Source organism: Astatotilapia calliptera, chromosome 12 (assembly GCF_900246225.1).
Source record: "Astatotilapia calliptera chromosome 12, fAstCal1.2, whole genome shotgun sequence".
NCBI lineage: Eukaryota > Metazoa > Chordata > Actinopteri > Cichliformes > Cichlidae > Astatotilapia > Astatotilapia calliptera.
In genome coordinates, this window is record NC_039313.1 from 31,399,551 (window position 1) to 31,420,231 (window position 20,681).

Below are 20,681 nucleotides of genomic sequence, written 5' to 3' on the forward strand. Positions count from 1 at the left end.
CATGGATGGTGATTTTAAAAGGGGAGAAGACCGATGTTTAGGATGTAACGAATTCCTTCTGATGCAAAATGCTCGTTTAAAACAAACACAAAAACGCGTTTAACAATTTGAAATGATCCAAGAAGAAGCACTCCCTCTACTGGCCAAAATGGCAAATCGCCCTTTCTGTGTCGAGCATGACTGTTGTGCTTCCAGATATGGGAAACTTGTAAGAAGAAGCTCGTGACCTTGAAAATATATATTAATTATATATATTAAGTTAAAGTTAAAAGTATTTAGCTAAGTTTGCTAATTTATTTGAGGAGTTCTTTGGGGTTCTCAAAGAACATTAAAAGCTTTTCTCTGGCTGACTTTTGTGCCTTTCCACGCCACCATGATCTCACTTCGGTAATGTTGAGGTCTGGGGAGGCCAATCCATGACGAGTACTGCTCCACTGTGTCTCTTTCTATTTAGCTCTACCACCCTGGCAGTTTGTTTGGGATTGTTGTCATGGTGTCAAGTTTAACAAGATCCCAAACACCAACGGTTAAAAAGCACTAAACCATGACAGAGCCTCCATCATGCTTTACAGATGGCTGTGGACACCCCCTGTCATACCTCTGTTCTGAACTCCTCTGTAAAGATTGAAGATGATTTGAACCACAAATTCATCACTCCATGACACCTGATTACGCTCATCTTTAATCCACCTCTTGCGTGATCTGTCATACTTTAGTCTTTTCTCTTTTCTGTTTAAAGATTGCTTTCTTCAGAGCCAAACTTCCACAGAGACCCTTTTTTGATGAGGCTTCAGTGAACAGCATACGATTCATTTGCTAGAAAAAAAGAACCAATGTCCAAAACTTTAAAAATAAATAAATAAAAACTATTGCTTAACACTACTTTAAAGAAAAATTCACAAGAAATTCTGGTTCTTTGGAAGAAAAATGTAAAGAAATGGGGGGAAGCAATACTTTTTCAAAGTACTTATACATTTTTGAGGGGATTTGATTTTCAAAAGACCTTTACACTTTATACTTTTGTCCTGGTGTTTTACTGCTACAGGTCCATTTGAGCCAAGGATTTCCAGTTGAAGAGCACTGAAGTGAATCACTACAGAGATTTTAATACTATCAATGATGTGTAACCACAGAAGTTCCTTTGGCTCACTAGTTCCCCTCACTCATTAACAACAAGCACTGAGTATGAATATTTTTACTACTACTACTACTACTTTAAACAGAAAGAGCAAGCAGTGAGTCAGTTCCACTGTGGGTGTAGCCTACTCACAGGGAGCAAAGACTACGTGCAAACTATAAAAAAATCACACAAGTTCCTTTATGTGGCACCAAATGAGGGTTTTTCTATATCTGCACATTTCTAAGGCATCAACAGCTTGTTGTGCAGACGGTATGTAACATTGACTTAACTCTTGAACTCTTAGTGGCTGGTTTGCAAACTGTGAGGTTTTAAAATTCAGTTTGATATTACAAAAATATAGTTGAATTGAACGTGGGAATAGGTTTAGTGAGCATTACTCACTTAGGAGCACAATGAGTTCTTTTATAAACACCGGAAAGTCATTAGCACTGTATTGATAAGGTTATCTCATTTTATTCCAAACATTATTAAACACTGAGCTGTTGTTTAGAATTACACACAGAGAAAAAAGTCTGAGCCAAGAAACCACCTCTGTGCTGCCAGTAAATATGAATGAAATTTTGGAGGAATGCTAAATCGATGCCACGAAGAATTAAGGACGTTCTGAAGACAAAAGAGGGTCCGACTGAGTATCAAACAGGCGTAAACTAAATTTAATTCATTTCTTATTGAATGTAGTCTGCAAATCTTATTCTTTTTTTGACTGATGTTTCTTAAATAGCAATTTTAAAGTTGTTCTCACACCCAATACCTGAATATGAGTCACCCAGACTTTCAGTAAAGGCTTTCCACTTGTATTTTTATTCATTTAAATTGAGAAAATGTGGCAAAACACGTTCTCAGTTTCTGTTATTCCGTATTAATACCATATTTGTACATATTTATGATGCAGACCTGCTGTGCAGAGCAACTTAGTTCTATACTTCCAGCTCCAACAGCCACAGCAGTTTTTGATCCATCGCTGTTTATTTTAGTCCCCAAGTTATGCAAGAAGTGCTGCAAAACTATACATGCAATATATACACATACAGATTTATAGGCTTTAAAGGGAAAATATTTATTTTACATTACTATTTACATTGCAATCTTTGAAAATAAAAAAATAACAAAGTCAGGACAATAAGCTCAACATCTTCTCCATAAGGGAGTATATCAAATACTTGAAATATTAAAAATATCCAAAAAGGAAAAAAAAAGAAAACTGAGTGTTTGAAAAGGTCAAATGTGTCATGTCATTGAGTCACAGGCGTAACTAAAAGGAATGAGAGACAAGAGGAGGTCATAACTGAAAAGAAACGGCATCAAGAGAATGTGTACTTAGGTAGTGAGAAGTGTGCTGCGTATATGAACAGGAGGGCGTGTATGTGAATAAACAGTGTGCAGAGCAGCCAAATAAACACAACAGGTTTTCCATGAGGAAGTGTCAAACACCAAATTATGAAAAAAAACAACAATCTCCCCAAAATATCAGCCAATATATTTACAAGGAAACTCATATTCTCAAATCACAGAAGGGTGAAAGCATCGAAGCATGCAGACTAAATTTTTTTTCACCCTCCCTTCCACATTAAAAGTAACAAATGGTGTAATATTGATAAACCACTGAAGCTAATCATCGTCGTCACAGACTAGCTGGACAACCACTTTGTCTTTGAGCGCCTCGTTTTCTCTGTAAACGTACACTGGTGCACCACTTTCAGACGGGCTGGGTTCCCAATCCGTTTGCTCTTCACTTCTTTCTTTCTCGTCCTCACAGAGCAGGTCATTGTACGAGTTAACGCACAGGTCGTGGTCCTGAAGGGGAGAGGGGTATCGGAGCGAGGCTCTCTCGATTCGCACTGACCGCCTAACCGGGGTGAAGAAGCGAATCTCCTGACCGTTGACCTTTACTGACTCTCTCTGTTGACTTGGAGGGCCACTAAGTGAAGATAAAACATAATTAATTATAATCCACAGGAAAAAAAAACATCTTGCTGTAAAAACTGTAAATAACTCATTTCTTTGTTAAGCTGCTTGGATATGATTCTCATTGTGCATATTTTTTCTTTCTTATTGCTTCTGACTTGTGATTAAAACAAAAAGCATACTTCAAACAGAATAAGGAAAAAGGTGAAACCAAATAAAGCACACAGATCAGTGAAAAAGGTTCTAACATTACAGCTTACTGTGTTTAACATGTGTTTCTACAGCAGCCTGAACACAAATTAACAGTATCATTATTATAATATCAACATCACTTAAAGAATTATCTGACCCTGTTTTAGTGGAGTGTTTGCTTTTGGACCTCTTTTGATAAATGCTGTTGTTTAGTTCTAAATATATGCACGGATTACCACAGCACCATACACGCAACATACACAGGTTTTAAAAGCTAATTTTACATCACTGTGTACACTGTATTGTTTGAAGAAATAAAATAATAGCATAAGGACCATAAGAACAAATCTATATCTTGCATGAAGAAGTTACTTAGCTGCAAAAACGGGTCGAGAATAAAAAAACAACAAACAAAAACACAGGACGGTTTGAATGGTTCAAACATGTCATTTCAATGTGTCAGAGCAGGACTGAAAGACTCCGGTAAGTCATGGGAGACAAGTCATGGGAGACAACCCATGGTCAACGAACGGACGACTAAGAAAACTGGATTTAATTTATGTGAAGAGAACAGCTCAGTATTGTGAAGCGTGCTTCCCTACGCGAATAAAAAACAACGAGGAAATATCTTATTGCCAGAGACACACGGCAGGAGCAAAGCAGCTTTTCTAGCTGAGGGCACAGAGCCTGGGTGTAGCTCATTTCAATATTTACACTCAAATGACAAAGCAACACAACAACTTAGCCTTTCTCAAACTGTGCATCCAGCAGTGATTTTAGTGAGTGATCTCTTAAAAGTTGTCTGCGGGACAGTGTTCAAAGGAGCACGACAAACACTCTTTATATAGATTTACATTACTCACAGTATCTACAGAACACAGTAAACTTGACACACATAATCTAGAGTGTGCCTTGAGATTATTAAATGGGATTGACTGACAATGTCCCATTTTCCCCACATTTTGTTCTTCTCTTCATGCTCTTTGCAAACTGATTCAGAAATCCCCCCCATTATTAACTATGCAATGCTTTTATTTCCGCGTGAATGCAAAAAAGGAAACGAGCCGTTGGCGTTGTTATCATGAAAAGTCGATGGCTCATAACCTCAGTAGCTTACAACTCATGGGCTCTGTCATCAAACAGATTAGAGCTGAACTAATGCTAAAAAATTTTGAGCGACCAAACAAATACATCAGAGAACAGTAACATGGAGAAAATGACACGATGACTCGAACATACCCAGAGGTTGCCGTGATCTTGTACTTGACCACAGACGACTCTCCTCTCTCCCCATAAATGAGCGCTCTGACAGGTTTGGGGGTCATCAGTGGATTGCTGCCACAGTCTGGAGTGTTTTCAGGTGTTGGAATATGTTCGACCTCTTTGTCCTGTTCTTTAGCTGAAAACAACATGAAAATGTGGGTTTTACTAAATTTAATTGGGGAAAATATCCTGCAAGAATTAACAGGACTTGATTTGATGTAGAAAATGTGTGCATTTAGTAGCTGCACATTTACACTTCCAATGACAAAGACAATACCCAGGCTTTGGATACCATACCAGTACCTCAGACTGGTAATCATATACTCTAAAAATGTGCATCTTATTAAATGTGCATATTTTAAATAACATTCATGGTCGTATTTTTGTTTAAAAGGAAGGAAACGTATATTATTATGCAACGGTTTTAATTTCATATTAGGCTGTATGTTCCCCATGAATTAAATGAGTTTGACACCCCTTATCTAAGAACTAAAGTTATCTATTGTAAATCTTAACGCTGCCGCTGCCCCCACCAAGGTCATGAAGGTGAGTTACCTTGGATCTCGTCCTTTTTCTTCAGAATGTCAAACACCACGATCCGCAGCTCATCTACTGGCTACAACAAAATACAATTACAGGAAAACAGGATTATTATACATTACTGGAAAGCTTTCCCCAGAGATGACAAACTCTTCACATCCTGCTCTGAGCTAAAGTTAACTATACGCGTATCAAGTTCAAATTTGTTTATATGGCACAATTTCATGCTAGACCAATTAAAAATGAAAAGTGACTAACATATACAAACGTTTCTATAAAAGGAAAACTTGATTAAAGAGAAAGACAGTTTTCCAAATGCAGTCAGAATTTCCAAGCTACTAGTTGGAATGTGTATTTGTGACTCGCTAAATAAGCTACGCAGACCACTGATCAGCCTCTATCCATGAACATGCTGCAGCAGTGTTGTTTTTGAACTGCTCTACCTAGCTAAGAAGCCGAACAAAAACCTGTTTTTTTTTCCCCGAACAGTGATACTGGAACTCACTTAATTCTGGCCTCTGAGTTATCTGGAATACTGCACTAAAGACAAACAGGATGCATGACATAACCCCCCTCCCCACCCACCCCCCAAAAATGCTGAAAACCCCACACTGATGCATCAACAACAGAGTCATTTAAGTTAAGATTTGCTATGCTATTTTTGGCCTCTGTTATATTATAAAATTTCGTTTTCTCTGAGTGAGCCCTGTTTTGTTTATGTAGGTGTGCACAAGACTACAGATGGAAGAGGAAGATGCTTTTTTAATACATAAAAGACCTTGAGAGTCTGAATATCACTGTTGCCTTACCTCCAACACAATACGAACAGCCTCTTCGAACATGGGTAGGACATCGAAGTTTCCTTCTTGCTCCATGAGGCGGACTTGACAGATCCAATATTTCGCAAATTTCTGGGAAACAGCAGGCAGGCGGGAGAGAACCTCCTTCACCTGGTCTCGGCAACCCTGCAGGTGTGAAACGTGTTCTCAAGTAACTGGCAGGATACTCCAAAGAGTTTATTTTATGTTTATCTTTAGTCATAACTTTTTTACACTACCATTACGTAATGACTAACCCGGTGTGAGAAAAAGTTAAATGTAGGGGTTGAAATTCTCTGATGTCCTGTTATATTCTTCTTGTAAGTTTTACCAGGTAAAAGCACATCTGCTTTCAAACAAGGTGAGACAATATTTTCTGTATCAAATGCATTTTTCTTACTTTATCTAATGACTACACCGAGACGACAAACTTTCAAGTCTGTTCTCTGTGTTTACTACACAACTTCAGGTGAGCAGTTAAATGAAAAGTGACACTGAATCAAATCAAATACAACACACACACCTCTCTCAGTAACTTGAGGCAGTCAGCCAGGGATCTATCTACAGCACAGATGAGGGAGTAGGCCTCATCTTCTTCAGTCATGGAGGCCCAGAAAGGCTGAGGCACTGAGACCGTGCGCCTGACCTGAGGTTTGCCTTGCATTGGAGGACGTTTGTAGGTAATGCCTTTGGACTCCCGCCATTCCTGCAGTTTTTTCCTTTATGTCAAAATGAGATGAGTTATTAATGAGCAATATTACATGTAACTATGAAAACAGAGCTTGGAATGTCTACAGTGACAAACTGACCTAGAAATCGATCCGTGATCGATCGAGATAATAGTTTTTATATTTGGATCTGCTTAAGCCAAATAAAGTCAGTCACTAATACTGAAAAGTTATCTCGTCCTACAGATAACTTTTGGTGTTCATCACATACAGAAAGAACTGAGGTCACTGGGGCCGAAGTCACAAGGCAAACTTAATCCCACTGTGAACTACATTGGAAATCTAGCAAACTGTACCATGTCACAATTTTGTAGTACAGTTACCTGTACTGTTCTACTTACATTCTTTCCACCTGGGCAGCAGTCAGTTTCTTTCCCTCAGTCTGAGGAAAGACCTTACTCTGGACTTTTGGGGTCTTCGTGTTTGTGGCTTGGCCTGTGAGACGGACGGTCCTGGAAGGTGGCGGGACTGTCTGTGAAATAAGTGGAGCGACTCTACTTTTTACACCAGATTTGAGCGGAGGAGCATTTGAAGCACGATTTTCTGTCTTGCCAGCTGTCTCTTTAGTTATCTTGGTTTTCCTTCCTGTATCAGTCACAGCAGGCTCACCGACAGGTCGAGAGTTGCATGTGGTAGCTGGCCTCGAGAATGTTCGGAAGGCAGCTTTGCATGGCTGGCTCTTCTCCCCTTTAGGTTCAGTTCTTGGCTTTGTGGACTTGTTTGCAGGCTGACCAGTTGATTTTTTTGCTGCTACTCTTACCTCTGGCTTAAAAGACGCAACCGTGCACTTGAGAGATGTGTATGTTGTTTTCAGTCCACTTGATAACTGACTTTTAGATGGCTGAGAATGACTACCTAGAACAGGTTTAGAGTTAAGTTTGTTTTGACCCTGAACTTTATTCTTAGCTCCCATAGTTGAAGAAATATTTGCAGCAAACCTCTGCGAAACAGACGTTGTTGACTTGCTGCTGGATTGCACCTTCTTCGCAATTTGATTTGTGGTAGTTGTACTAGCTGCAGTGACAGAGGTATGTGGTAGGCTTGGCTTTGTGGCTCTTGACTGGATCACTGCAGGAGTAAGTCCTGTTTTTGTTTTGACAAGGGGGCCAAGACTAATCCTGGTACTGATCGTCATCGTTGGACCTGATATGGCAGAACTTGGGCCAAAGCTGGATTTGCTTTTTGATTTGACTCTGACTGTATGAGCTGTGTTTAAAGGGGCTTTGCCTGAAGTTTGAATTCCTGCATTTGCCTGCTTGTTGACATGGCCGGCTCCATTCAGGTGAGGTTTGAAGGACACAACACTGTATGTTCTGGTGAGCGAAGGGTTTCGATTATGTTTTGGCTGTGCTGGACGACTGTTGTTCTGCTGTGCCGTCAGTATATTGCCGTTTACATTTCCTTTGTTACTGACACCAAATGCTTTCTTTTCAGGGCCTCGACTGGCCTGAGCTGTCACGCTTTGACCTTTTGTGATATTACGCTTGAATCCGTCAACTGGAGCTTTGTTTTCTTTTCCTGCAACAACCTGTGAAAGAAAAACTACGAATTAACAAAAAGGGAATCAACACTAGCCTGATTCCAAACAGCATCTCTGTCCAGCCAACAAACTGTTTCAGATTCCTTCGCTGACACTGAATTATTTAAAGATTTTGTTGTCAGATTTGTGAGTAACAGTTCGTGCATTCAAGCTGTACCTTTTGTGTAGATGTCACAGGCTTCTTACTCACAGAGTTTCCAATTAGGTTTGACCTAAAGAGTGAAACATCAGTTACTTAATTTATCAAAACAGAAAATGAGCTTCAACAATTTCCAAATGATGACCAGATATCCTTTTAGAGTTGATCATTAACTGATTTTATTTTTGTTAAAGTCTGTGGTAAGAATTTATTTTCTCCCTATGTTTATCATTCATCTGTTCATACAACACAAAAAATAATTACAATTATTTGGTTTCATTGACTCATGGTCAGTGCACATAAAATCCATGAACCCAATGGACCTCTTTTTGTTTTATTAAATGGAATGTGGATTTGTAAATAAGTATATGCAAATATAGGTCAATAGGTTTATGATATATCTACATAGATAGATGCAATGTTCACTGCTTAGATGTTTTATTTATTTTTATACTTTAAAAATATGAAAGATTTGAGACTTTGTGGGGGATTTAAATCCCAGAAAAAAATCAGTCTGATTTGTTATATGGATTACCATATATACCCATAGGGGAGTGTTTCATTCTCACATTTTCTTGGGTGTTTGAAAAGAGGTTAACTGGGCTTTTTTTTGAGATTTTGATTCTAATGCAAGAGAAAACAATGATAACTAAATAAAAACTCATACACAAGGACAAAAACTATAATGAAATGTACTGACACTTGATAATATTTAATAACAAAATGAAAAGTGGAATGAGTTTGGAAGTGATCCAATCAGTCAAACAATGTTAGACATGTACAATTTGATCTGCCTCAACAAACAGGTTGGAGTGCCCATGCTCATGTTTCTCATCGAAAAAAAAAAAGAGCCAACGCCTGCAAGTAAGTGAGAGCATACTTACAGACACGTTTTGCATTTGATGTCAAGGACAATAAGACTCGTTTTAAACCGTGTGGAGCAACTCTCACCAGTAAAAACACAAGAAACTTTTTATGCTTTATATTTTATTCACCAGATTCAACTTTAGATTTAGTCTACTTTAATCTTATATTTAGACAACTAAAACTTAAATAATTTATGGCTAAAACTAAATGACGTTTTACTCAAAACAGCTTGACTAAAACGTAATCAAAATTAGCTCTCAAAATCAACACTGCATCCAAGAGGCCTCTTCAGTTCTAAACCTGGCACAGTCCCAGATAATAAATTCCTGGTGATGGGCTGTCTCCTTTCAACACCCAGCAACATTTCATAAAACATTTTTTTCCACATGCAGTTTTATTCTTACCTTGCTTCAGGTAGCTTCAGCTTTCCTTTTGCTGCCAGATATTCCATTAGCTTCTGCTTACGGATCTCTGTGACAGAAAACATACAGGAATTAAGCACCATCAAATAAAGATTTTTCACTATACTCACATGTAAACGCCAAACTTGAGATTCATGAAATGCCTGAACTGAAAATTCTAAAGGATTAGTACGAAGCAACATCATGTATTTGTTGTTTGTGTTGTTCTTGGTTTGGCTGTTCGCTATAGCAATATATACAATATATATACAAATACATGGGAATATTTTAGTTGAATGGGGAGGTGATAAAAAAAAGTTTTGTACTTTGATGCTATTCTGGGTCAAATCAATGAAAATGGTGGTTTTGGGGACGGTTGAAATTGTACATGTCATATATGTGTGTATATTTTAAGGGAGAGAGTTCAAGAGGGATCTTGAAATTGTAATACGAAACATATGTGTTCCCACCACATTTGTGCAGGTTCAAGCAGAGGCTGACACCTGCTGGTCTTTGAAGGATCATGGGAAAATCTCCAAACAGTGTAGGAGCATAGTAGTACTTCACTTCACTGTGCAATACCTTTTGTGCAATACTTTTGTTAATAGTCAACGGTGCAATAGACCTCAATACTTGAAATGTGCAATTCACTTGTATTTTTATTCCTATTTATCCCCTTCGTATATCTTATTTATATATGTGTGTGTGTGTTTAAATATATATATATATATATATATATATATATATATATATATATATATATATATATATATATATGTATGTATATATATATAATATTCTGTAACTGTAACTTCTGTCGGTGCTGTGCTTTTGGAAACCGAATTTCCCAGAGGAACCCACCCGAGGGATTGATAATGTTTTATCTTATCTTATCTAGTATAACTATATGTGGTTCACATACAGAACAGAGGTCATAGGTTTATAGAGATGTAAACACTCAGAACAAGCAGTTGGTCCTCAGTCCTCTTTATTTTCTCTAGGTGCTCTGGCTAAAAGACATTCATGTTAGGTTAATTGGTGATTCTAAATTTGCTGTGGATGTTAAAGTGCTTGAAAGTGTACAGATAAGTGGTGTATGAATGTAGAATTAAAGTGGGACTTAGAACCTCTTTGAGTGGTCAGTAAGACTAGAAATGTGCTTTATTAATGTGAGTACATTACATGTGGCGCTCCCTGTCTTTGCTCCTGCAAGAACAAGTACCCACAATGCGTGAAAATGAAACAATAAAAATGTTCCAATCCACTTATTCTGAGCTAACTGAGAATAAAACAGAAATCAAAAGTGGGATTGTGGGTCATAATAAGATTATAAAGGTGCCTAAGATGCCATTTCAGTGAGTGAGGGAAATCATTGTGAGTCCCACACATGTACGTCTTCGACCACTGTTTTGAATACAGGAAAGATAGCAATAGCACGTTTTGTGCTTGTTACACATACAGAAGTGAGAACAGGGTGATTGTATGGTTATAAATTGGTTATATAATAAATTCCAACAGGTCCAGAGTTTCCTTGCCATTTTCACAGTCATGCATTAAATCATTTTGGCTGTTACACTATCCAGGATCTCAAACTTTATTTAAGAATCAATCTTCTATTTATTAATGTCAGACCAGTTATTTATACATTGTAAAAGAATATGTAGTTCGTAATTTGTTGTTGATACAATGAGGGAATTGACCGGGACAATGCTATGAAAGCATGAATATGAATTGTACGTGTTAAACAAAACAAACAAAGCAGACTCCTGCATGGACAGACCGCCATTAGGAAGGTCGGTTAAAATACTCAAAAGGCACCTCAGCTGCGGATAAAAGTCACTTTTTAGTGTTACCACCCACTTAACTCTATCCGTCTTCTTCCACCCTGAATTGCTAATACTAACTGTACTGTAAGTTAACGTTTCCTAAGTCGCAGCCATAACGTCTTGTTAACCGTTTAAACTTTGCTAGCTTTTATGGAACTTAATAAACTCGCTAACCTTTTCTGGAAAGCACTGGCTCGGATTCCCCTTCTTCCATTTCTAATAGAAATTGTTTTCGTCGTATAAGTTTGTAGAAATCAGCTAAACAAACGTGTTTCAAACACGTTAACGTCGCCCATAATAACTGCGCTCGCGCATCCGCTTTCGAAATTGCCGGGAGTTAACGCCTCCTTTCTCTGATTGGATGATTTGAAATTTCGGGGGAAAACAACACACTTGCGCAAAACTCCTGCGCTGATTAGAGCAGAAATCATCTGTGCAAATGAATGAAAGGCAGGCGCACCATTTCCTGGACATGATGTGTCAGCTGTGCTTTATTATATGACCAAACTTTGTATAAAAACTCTTCAAAATATCACCGTAGACGACATAAATAAGAAGGTACGATACAGCTCATTAAAGTGGAGACTGAAATGAGAGTTTTTTTTGGAAACATAGGTTTTATTTTAAATTACTTAGTGATCCAAATTTTAAAAATTAAAGGCAGGACAACATAATGGCGTCTGGGAAGACGTTGTATCCCTTATAAGTCAAAGTCATACATAATCAATTGTAGACAATTAGCAGTTAAGTCCAGGCACCAAACAAACAAAAACTAAGATACACTGATTTAGACAGACTAATTTGTTTGGTAAGAATGCTTTTAGTCCACTCTGCCACTTGGTGGCGACAATGTACCATTGAATTGTTTGCCCATCGCTAGTAAAATGAACAGGAAGAAGAAGGTAGGCTAAGATCATACATGATAAGATCAATTATTAAGGTAGACTACATAGAAAAAAAAATCTCAGAACAGGAAAAAAATGCTTAATTAAATACAGGATATATAGTAAAATTGAAGGAGCTCAGTAAGCAAAATATCAAAGCAAAAACTGAATAAAATACCATTAAATGGCTCTAGTAAGTAACTCCAGTGAGTTTAGCCAGATGATTCAATGAATTGGATTAAGAAAAATAAGAAAATAAAAGTAGTTTACTAAATATATAAAATAAATGTCAGAAACCCAACAAATTTCTCACCGTAACAGAGTGAAACGTGTAGGAGACACTGCAATAAAGTGGCTTAATGTGCACACAATGTGTTGGATTGGGCAGAGTTTAAATAAACTCATATCAGAACAGAAATCTTGCATTGTAAAGATTTATTGCACAAGGTATCTGTGCTTGGATCAGCAGAGTCTGATAGATAAAGTGATCTGCCTGTCCAATAAGTTGGACAGAAAGTGATCAGGGTTATGATGGTTAATGTCTGTTTAGTTGCCAATCACAGAACCGGCTGTACTGATCAGTGTGTAGCCTGTCGGTGTCATCGGCTCTATTCTGACTCGGGGTTTATTACAGAACACCGCGTTGCACGGAGCTGAGGAACAGTGGTTGATTTCTGACTATTTTCACAAATAACATTTTGTGAACTTTGCTGTATGTTGTGGTGAGAGACTGTTATTGTCTGTTATTTATCCCTATTTGAGTGGATTACCAGATATTTAAAGAATATATCAGCCACAAATATAAATTGGGAATAAAAAATTTATTTCAGATTGTTAGATCATTTAAATACTTGTTTGTAAAAACAAACAACCAAACAAATAATTAACATCTTGCAATAGCATAAATAGATGAATAAATACATATATAAAAGCATCAACAGTATGTTAAATTATTGATTAATAACTACACACCAGATGCTCAGAGAGCACAATGATGCTACCTTGTGATGTAACTTTACATCATTAATTATTCCAATTTATGTACCTAGCACATACTTTAAGAAGGTCAAACTGGAGCGCAAATAGAGCTCCAAAATTCATCTTGGGAATCCTTAATGGGTTTTAACTCTGGCGCTGGATGTTGAAGCTTCTGTAGCGTGGGGCGGTCTCCTGACACACTTCCACCACCTGGTCGTCGTCCTGCGCTGTGCTGATGTACCAGTTGGGGCAGCGGACAGACATGAGAGAGCTGATGCTGAGCCCAGTGTCACGTTTATAGAAGAGAAATCGCACCATGTCGCTTTCAGCGCTTATCCTTGTCAGACTGTTTTTATCCGTCACCTCCTGAGAAGAGCAAACATCCATGTCAGAGAGTTTCAGTCAACAAAATTAGGCCTGATATCAAATATTAATTCACCTATATGTGTGCAGTGTCTTATAGATTATAACAAATGGTGTGCTTTTCATGTGAGATTCCTGAAAGAAGTTTACCTCCAGGTGGAGGGTTGGCTTGTCGTCATCCTCGTGACAAGACAGATAGAGGTTTGTGCCTTTGATGCCCAGAGCGACAGGCCTGGTCTCAGCGATGGGTGTAGGGTGCGCGTAGGTCGACATGTTCAGGTGCACTGTGGAGAGAGTGATGGATACAGGGTCATTTTAATAAATCATGGCAGCGTACGTAAGCAGGAAAATGTTAGAGGCACAATTGAATCAATTTAATAAATTCAAGCTACCTATCCTTTCTACTTTATGGCATTTTAGTTCTTTTCTACTTCATGTTTCTAACAACATGGATGATGATTGAATATTTTTAATGATTTTCAACTATTTAAACGTCTAAGTGTCACATGTAGTTACCTTTGCGGTCATCACTGCCTCCCTGCAGCATCACTGCATGGAGCTCCATGCTGCTTTGGACCAGAACCAAGCTCCTCTTTTGGCTGTCAGTCACAGTGCACTCAATCTCATCCCTGCTGGTGAACTGAGGTGGTGCACCTGTCCTCTCGATCACACTATGCTCTGGGACAAAAACAGACATGCATGGTTGAATATGGTGTTAAACTAGATTTCTGTCTACTTATGACTAGGATGGTAAAATGGAAAGATACACTATTTGTGTATTAATCTAAAGAGAATTCAAAATAGCTAAACCTAATTCATATTTTATAGAAGAGATAATGGCTCATTATGAGTTTTTCCAGTATTAAACTTGTGATTACCTTCCACAATGCTCTCCAGCATGATGGAAAGCAGGTTTCCATCCTGGAAGTCTGTGCTCAGCACTGGCTCTGAATTGCTGGTCTTTAACCTCTCCATGGCAATGATGAGGTTGACCACACTCTTCATTGTCACTGGATGATGGGAAACTTCCAAGTCCAGTCCCTTGGGCATCTTGAGGCTCCATTCCTCAGCCATGTAGCTCATTTTGAAGTCCATCTTTTACTGAGTTAAGATCTGCTAAAGCACAGAAAATAATTTGTATTATCCTCACAGCTGGATTTTCAGCAGAACTTCTACTCATCTTATACTTTCTTTATTTTGTTTCTGTTACTATTTACATTTTTATAGCATTTTTAAAAAATTGCTCTCTACTGTTACAAAGCAAGGATCTTCTTTGCTCAAGATGAACACTGTCAAAAAACCAAACGAACATTGTAAGTGAGCTTACCTGTTGAAATTTGTAGATCAGAAGCTGTTTCAATGTGCTGTGTTCACTGTTGTTCTGTCAGTGTTGTTCTGCCCGACTGTGCTGTCTGGCAGGGTTTTTAAATCCCCGCATCAGGGAACTTTGGTATTGCATACAACACATACGTCATTATGATGCAATAGTGGAGTTGTACAGGTTGTCGGCGGTGAAGCAACAGCTTGAAGCATCTGCACAGAAGAGTCATAAGTAAAGGATAAATAGACTGGCAATTATAAAGTACCTCTATGTTCATTTTAGGTATTAAAAGCACTTTCACTCGATCACACAGCAGTACTCCATCAAACGTTCACCCGAATGCCTGTGTAGGTTTGATGAATATCCAGGACATGATAGTCTAAGTAAGTAAGTAAGCAACTAGCCTTGTTTAAGGTTTGTGAAGCACTTTCACCTCTCATCCCAGAGGCTTTCTCAGTTCTAAAAACCAACTGTTGAAGAGTCCCAGGTATTTAAACCCTAGTGGGGTTTTCCATGCATTTATTGAGTGGTGGTCCGAACACGCTTCGCTGCATTGCATGCGATGGATGAGAGGAGTAACAAGTCACTGCTCTGTGAGCATTAAGTGTCTCTTGATTTCTCAGTCAGATTCATACATGAGCAGCCATCATTCCCAGATCATCAAAACAACTGCGCTTTAAGGTAAATGTTGTTGTGATTTTTGCTCTATAGATAAAATTTAACGGAATTGACATGTCCATTGTTATATACAGACTATCTACTATTAAAATAGAGCAATGACCGACAGCACCATGACACAGGACTAAAAATTGCCTCATCTTTGAGAAATAACAAAAAATTCAAGAAAGCAGGTGAAAACTCATCATATGAAATTTAAAAACTTTCTTCATACGTCTTTAAAAAAATTTAATGGGGTATTTTAATGTGATAAAAAAAATTCCAGTACACTTCCTAGGTGGAGTTGTGTAACAGTGCTTAAATAACTCTAGATTTGCTTGTTGGGACATGAGTGAGTGTGTCAGGCACGTTTATCACGCTCAGGCTAAAGTTTACATCAGTGTTTTGACGTCAAAAACCAAAAGACAAAAAAACCCACTGTTTGCAACCATTTTAGCCTATTTTTTTTTTACTTTCACTTTAACTCCAAAAAATAATAATAAAGAATTTTATTATCTCTGCCATTACTGAATAAAAAGACAGAAAACCCTCTGCTTTAATGTTCCCAGTTTAAGCTTCTATATCAGCCCTCACTGATAGATGAGGGCTTCCTGACAGTCACTGTTTTATATTTAACTAAAAAAGGAAAGATTTATCATAAATTTAAGCATATTACAAATGTCTCAAATGGCTTTTACAGATTTAGGATATTTCAGTACAGTTTTGAAAGGATGAAATATTTTAGATAAGGAAGACAGATTGTAAATCTAAAATAAGCTGCTGTGAATGGATCCAAATGTCACAAGCTGGGAAATGACTGGAGCCAAATTGGATCTGTCTAAATCTGTGATCTAAAGTCAAAATTCCATCTTCAAAAGCTGGATTTTTTGGTTAGATCAAGAAAAACCTTTTGATAGAGTGGATTATTTGTTTAGGACACTTCAAGATGCAGGTTTGTGGAAAAAACAATATTTCATGCTTTGAGTTGCTGTTTTGTTGAAGATAGGAGGGGACTCAGCAGACCAGTCCCTGTCTGGAGAGTCATTAGGGATGGTTGTCTGTTATCTGCCATGCCGTATGCTCCTGCTCCTGCCTTCACATACACTGATGCAGGAAATAGAGAAGAGACTGGTTGCCTTTTTTGGCAACTTTTACCAAAGCACTTTTGTTACCTCTGTGGGAAGGTGGACAGCGACTCATTGACATAAAAAATTGCATTAGGTCTTTTTGTCTTCAGACTGCTCAGCATTTCTTATACCCCAAACCACAGATGTGGATCGAAATGATGACTGGTACGGACATCTCAGGGATTTCATCCTTCTACCACTCTGAACCAAAGTGTTATGTGTTAAAAGATTCTGCTCTGAGTTTTATGCCAGCAGAGGGAAGACCCCCTGTTCTTCAACCCTCTTATTCAGTCTAGCTTGCTTGGTTCTATTAGCATCAATAATTGTAGCATTTGTTACCATGCAAAGAGTCCTAGCAACATCTGACCTGACAAAACTGGCAGTGCTGAGATCAGGAGAGCAGCGGAAAACTGCTGCTGTCTTCAGCCGGTTCTGCCAGTTCCTAAGTCATTGTCTGTCCTACGGAAGTTGGTGGAGGAAGTGGTGGCTGCCCTTCCTGGATTCGTTTGGCAAGTGCCTAGTGTGGGTTTTGCAGAGACTCACTAGCCGCCACCCCCCGTGTCCTATGTTCATAATATTTTTAATAAACGTGGGCGCAAGAGAGAGAGGAAGACATCTTACAGTGAGTTGAAACAATAATTTGTTATTTATTCTTGCATATACAATTTTTCTCATTCGTATTGTGTCACTTTGTATGTCACTCACAATTTCCATCACCTCTTCCCATTCGCTGAGCCCCTGCACGGTTCAGCTTTGGTATGCCACCCCAATATTTTTAGTGGCTCCCATGGCCACCCCTATGAAAAAAATCCAGGGGGCCCTAGATCTCTAGTTGAGGATAGCGCACAGGTGAGTTACCACAAACAGACATATGGCGCTTAATTAAAGCCAAGTGTATCGTATCTGCTACATGTGTTTTTGTGAGTTTTTGAGACTTCTACATCATCAGCATGACTTTTTTTTACCCTCAAAAAATGATCTAAATTGCATGAAACATTTTTAATGACTAAATTGCAAAAATATGGGTTATGTAGCAAATGTGATACAAATTAAAACTCATATGCAGATTAAAATTTGATATATTTTTATATATATTTTGTCTTGGGGTTCAACAAACACTCCATTATCAAAAGATGAAGATTTCTGGCAGTTATTTCATGGTTTGGGTTTTAAAGGGACGTAGTCACTGTAAATATGGACTGGTTCTTATATCTAAGCTAACTGAGCTCTCAAAGTGATTTACACAACTTGACTCATTCACACCAGCACTTTTTTTAAATACTCTTTCTGTCTAAGTGTTTCTATCTAACATTCACACATATTCATATTCTGATGGCTGCATTGGAGAGCAACTTGGGGTTAGTACCTTCCCAAGGATATTTGGCAAGCAGACTGGCTATCTGCTCTACCACCTGAGCCACAGGTGGTAGAGCAGACAGTCAAAGATTATAAGCTTGTATTTTTTTCAAGCTGAGGAGACCTTGCAACATTTGTGGTTTGGATGTCCTAAACTAGTTCCTCTCTTTACATCTCCCTGTCTGGAGAGGTATTAGGCAAGGTTGTCTGTTATCTGGCATGTTGTATACTCTCCTCTCTTTACATTACCTCAACTGTTGTTGGCTGGGTATATGGACAGGTGTTGGGTGACAGAGTTTTTATTTATGGCCCTTAAAACTCTGCAGCACAGCGGAAGCAGACTTTTCTCATCAATTTTCTTACAGGCCAGGCAACAATGGTTAACTAGGAGAAATAAGATGAAAGGAATTGGGTCCTCCTACGCAAATTGCTACCTACTCATGGTGGAGGGTTTGTGTGTCCCAGGGATCCCAGGGGCTATGTTTTGTGCCCTGGTAGGGTCTGTCATGGCAAATTGGTCCTGGGTGGGGGACGACACAAAGAGCCATTCAGAAGACCCCTATTAGAAGACCACCGAGGGAACAGTTTACCCTGCCCAGGATAGGGTTACCGGGGCTCCACTCAGGAGCCAGACCTGGGGAGGGTCCCTGAGGGTGAGCATCTGGTGGCCAAGCCCGGCCGGGCACCACCCAAAAGACGGACATGGGCCCATCTTCCTGCAGGCCCACCACCGCAGGAGGTTAGGGTTCATTGTGAGTCGGGTGGTGGCCAGGAGGTGAAGGGTGGCTGGCCTCTGCCGTAGAGATTGAGAAGAGTGAGAGAGATAGAAAGAGTGAGTGAGAAGGTCAGCCATCTGGGAGGGGCTCACAGTAGAACCGGAGCCAGCTGAGGTGGTTCAGGCATCTGATAAAGATGCCTCCTGGGCGCCTCCTGGGTGAGGTGTTCCGGGCATGTCCCACCAGCAGGAGGCCCAGGGCAGAGCCAGGACACGCTGGAGCGATTACATCTCTCGGCTGGCCTGGGACCACCTTGGTGTTTCCCCAGACAAGCTGGAGGAGGTGGCTGGAAAGAAGGAGGTCTGGGTAAACACAATTTACCTATTATAAAATGGATTTTGTTGTTGAATGGGGTTGTTAACATGTGCAGCAATAGTTTCTGTTTTTCATTGTATAACTATAACTTCTTTGTATAACTTTATTTCTATTGTACAAAATGAAACGTTCAAGTGCAAACTTCATCCAGGACAGAAACAGCCACAACTTGGGCTCTTTGCTAGCATCTGCACAGGCAGCATGCTAACACAAATATAGCCAAGAACCCAGAGTGATGTTAAAGCTGAGTAAATGCCAACCCCAGCCCAGCAGTCAGACCCTGAACTTCAACAGGTAATAAAAGCAGCTCTGTTTCTACCTGTTCAATCACTGTTGCGATTGCTTTGAGGTGTCTTTGGGCTGGTTTCCATATTTGCCTTGTGTTTTATGTTCATACGTAATGTTGGAATTTAGTCATCTTTAATACAAATATACCTCATTATTATATGTCTCACAACTACGTCATAATTACATCACACACATGTTTTATACTTACCACACAGTTAAGTATTATAGAGTAGTTTTAGAAGTAGATTGCTACACACAGACAACATTGGACATTACAGAGAAAGGCCCCAAAGAGAGAAATTTCGATTGGGAGGGCTGCCTCACTAGTGGAGGCCTATCGCATCTATCGCGTTCGGTGTGAACACACCGTTAGCCTGACACTGTTAGAGAAGACAAGGCTGTAAATTTCAGGTTAAGAAAAAGCCCCCCCCTTCTCTTCTTCTCTCTATGCAGGTCTGACTGGAGGGTAAGAGGTGGTTGCCATGGTGATGGGTGAAGCGGTGTTTCCAAATAAGGCCCAGAAAGCTGCAGAAGAAGAAGCATGAGCTGAAGCGCTGGATCACAGCCAAGTAAGAAGAACTGTGGCTTAGTATCCTGTTCATCACACATAATAAAGATTTTTTACTTAACCTTCAACTGCTTAATAAATTGAAGAAAATGCACTTTGAGCATATTTGTCTTCTCCTTCTCAAGAATGAACCCAACAGTAAACACTAATACAAAGATGTTTGTCCTCATTAGGATAGGGTTTGTGTCCATGTGTGGGATTGTAGCCCAAGGTTTATGTTGTTAACTGGTAATTATGTGAAAATGGGTTTTAAGTCATTCAAAGAAAATAGTGTAATGAGTAGTGTAACAAATTACTTTCTCTATGGAGTAATCAAGTAACATGCTGCATTACTTCAACCCCAACACTGGCAATAAGGCTTCGTTTGTTTGAAATAATTTCAATCCTTGTCAGTGGATTTCCTCATGAATAAAAATGCTACGATTATCTATAAAAATAACAATAACAATGTTTATTTTCATAGTAATTTTCAGGCTTACAAACTGCTTCCCAGAAAGACAAAATAAAAAAACAGTCGAAGTCGGCTGTGTGTCAGGCAGTAGCTGCACCCAGAAATGCAGCGCTCAGAAGAAAAACTAGAACTAAACTTAAAAGTATGCTGAGCTCAAACAAGGTAAAAAAAAAAATAATGCAGATCAAAAAGAAGGAAACCAGAATTATACATTTTCTAGGGAAACACAAAACCAAG

The 20,681-nt window shown here is 38.9% G+C and overlaps 2 protein-coding genes across 3 annotated transcripts; both read right to left on the reverse strand.

Moving 5' to 3' along the window:
- Positions 1–2,219: 2,219 nt before the first annotated feature.
- ckap2l (cytoskeleton associated protein 2-like) lies at positions 2,220–11,726 on the reverse strand. The gene is made up of 9 exons (XM_026187805.1): positions 11,535–11,726; positions 9,538–9,604; positions 8,285–8,339; positions 6,929–8,115; positions 6,383–6,578; positions 5,851–6,006; positions 5,057–5,117; positions 4,478–4,637; positions 2,220–3,059 (listed from the first exon to the last, which is right to left on the reverse strand). Exons 1-9 carry the CDS (start codon positions 11,572–11,574, stop codon positions 2,750–2,752), a joined length of 2,232 nt encoding a protein of 743 aa, XP_026043590.1. The 5' UTR covers positions 11,575–11,726; the 3' UTR covers positions 2,220–2,749.
- Positions 11,727–13,246: 1,520 nt separating this feature from the next.
- On the reverse strand, positions 13,247–15,023 carry LOC113033737 (interleukin-1 beta-like). 2 transcript variants are annotated; one of them, XM_026187807.1, is made up of 5 exons: positions 14,913–15,023; positions 14,464–14,698; positions 14,102–14,263; positions 13,736–13,869; positions 13,247–13,588 (listed from the first exon to the last, which is right to left on the reverse strand). In XM_026187807.1, exons 2-5 carry the CDS (start codon positions 14,678–14,680, stop codon positions 13,367–13,369), a joined length of 735 nt encoding a protein of 244 aa, XP_026043592.1. In that variant the 5' UTR covers positions 14,681–14,698; positions 14,913–15,023; the 3' UTR covers positions 13,247–13,366. The 2 variants fall into 2 exon arrangements, with proteins under 2 accessions (XP_026043592.1, XP_026043591.1); XM_026187806.1 differs by having other exon boundaries at positions 14,464–14,701.
- Positions 15,024–20,681: the final 5,658 nt, after the last annotated feature.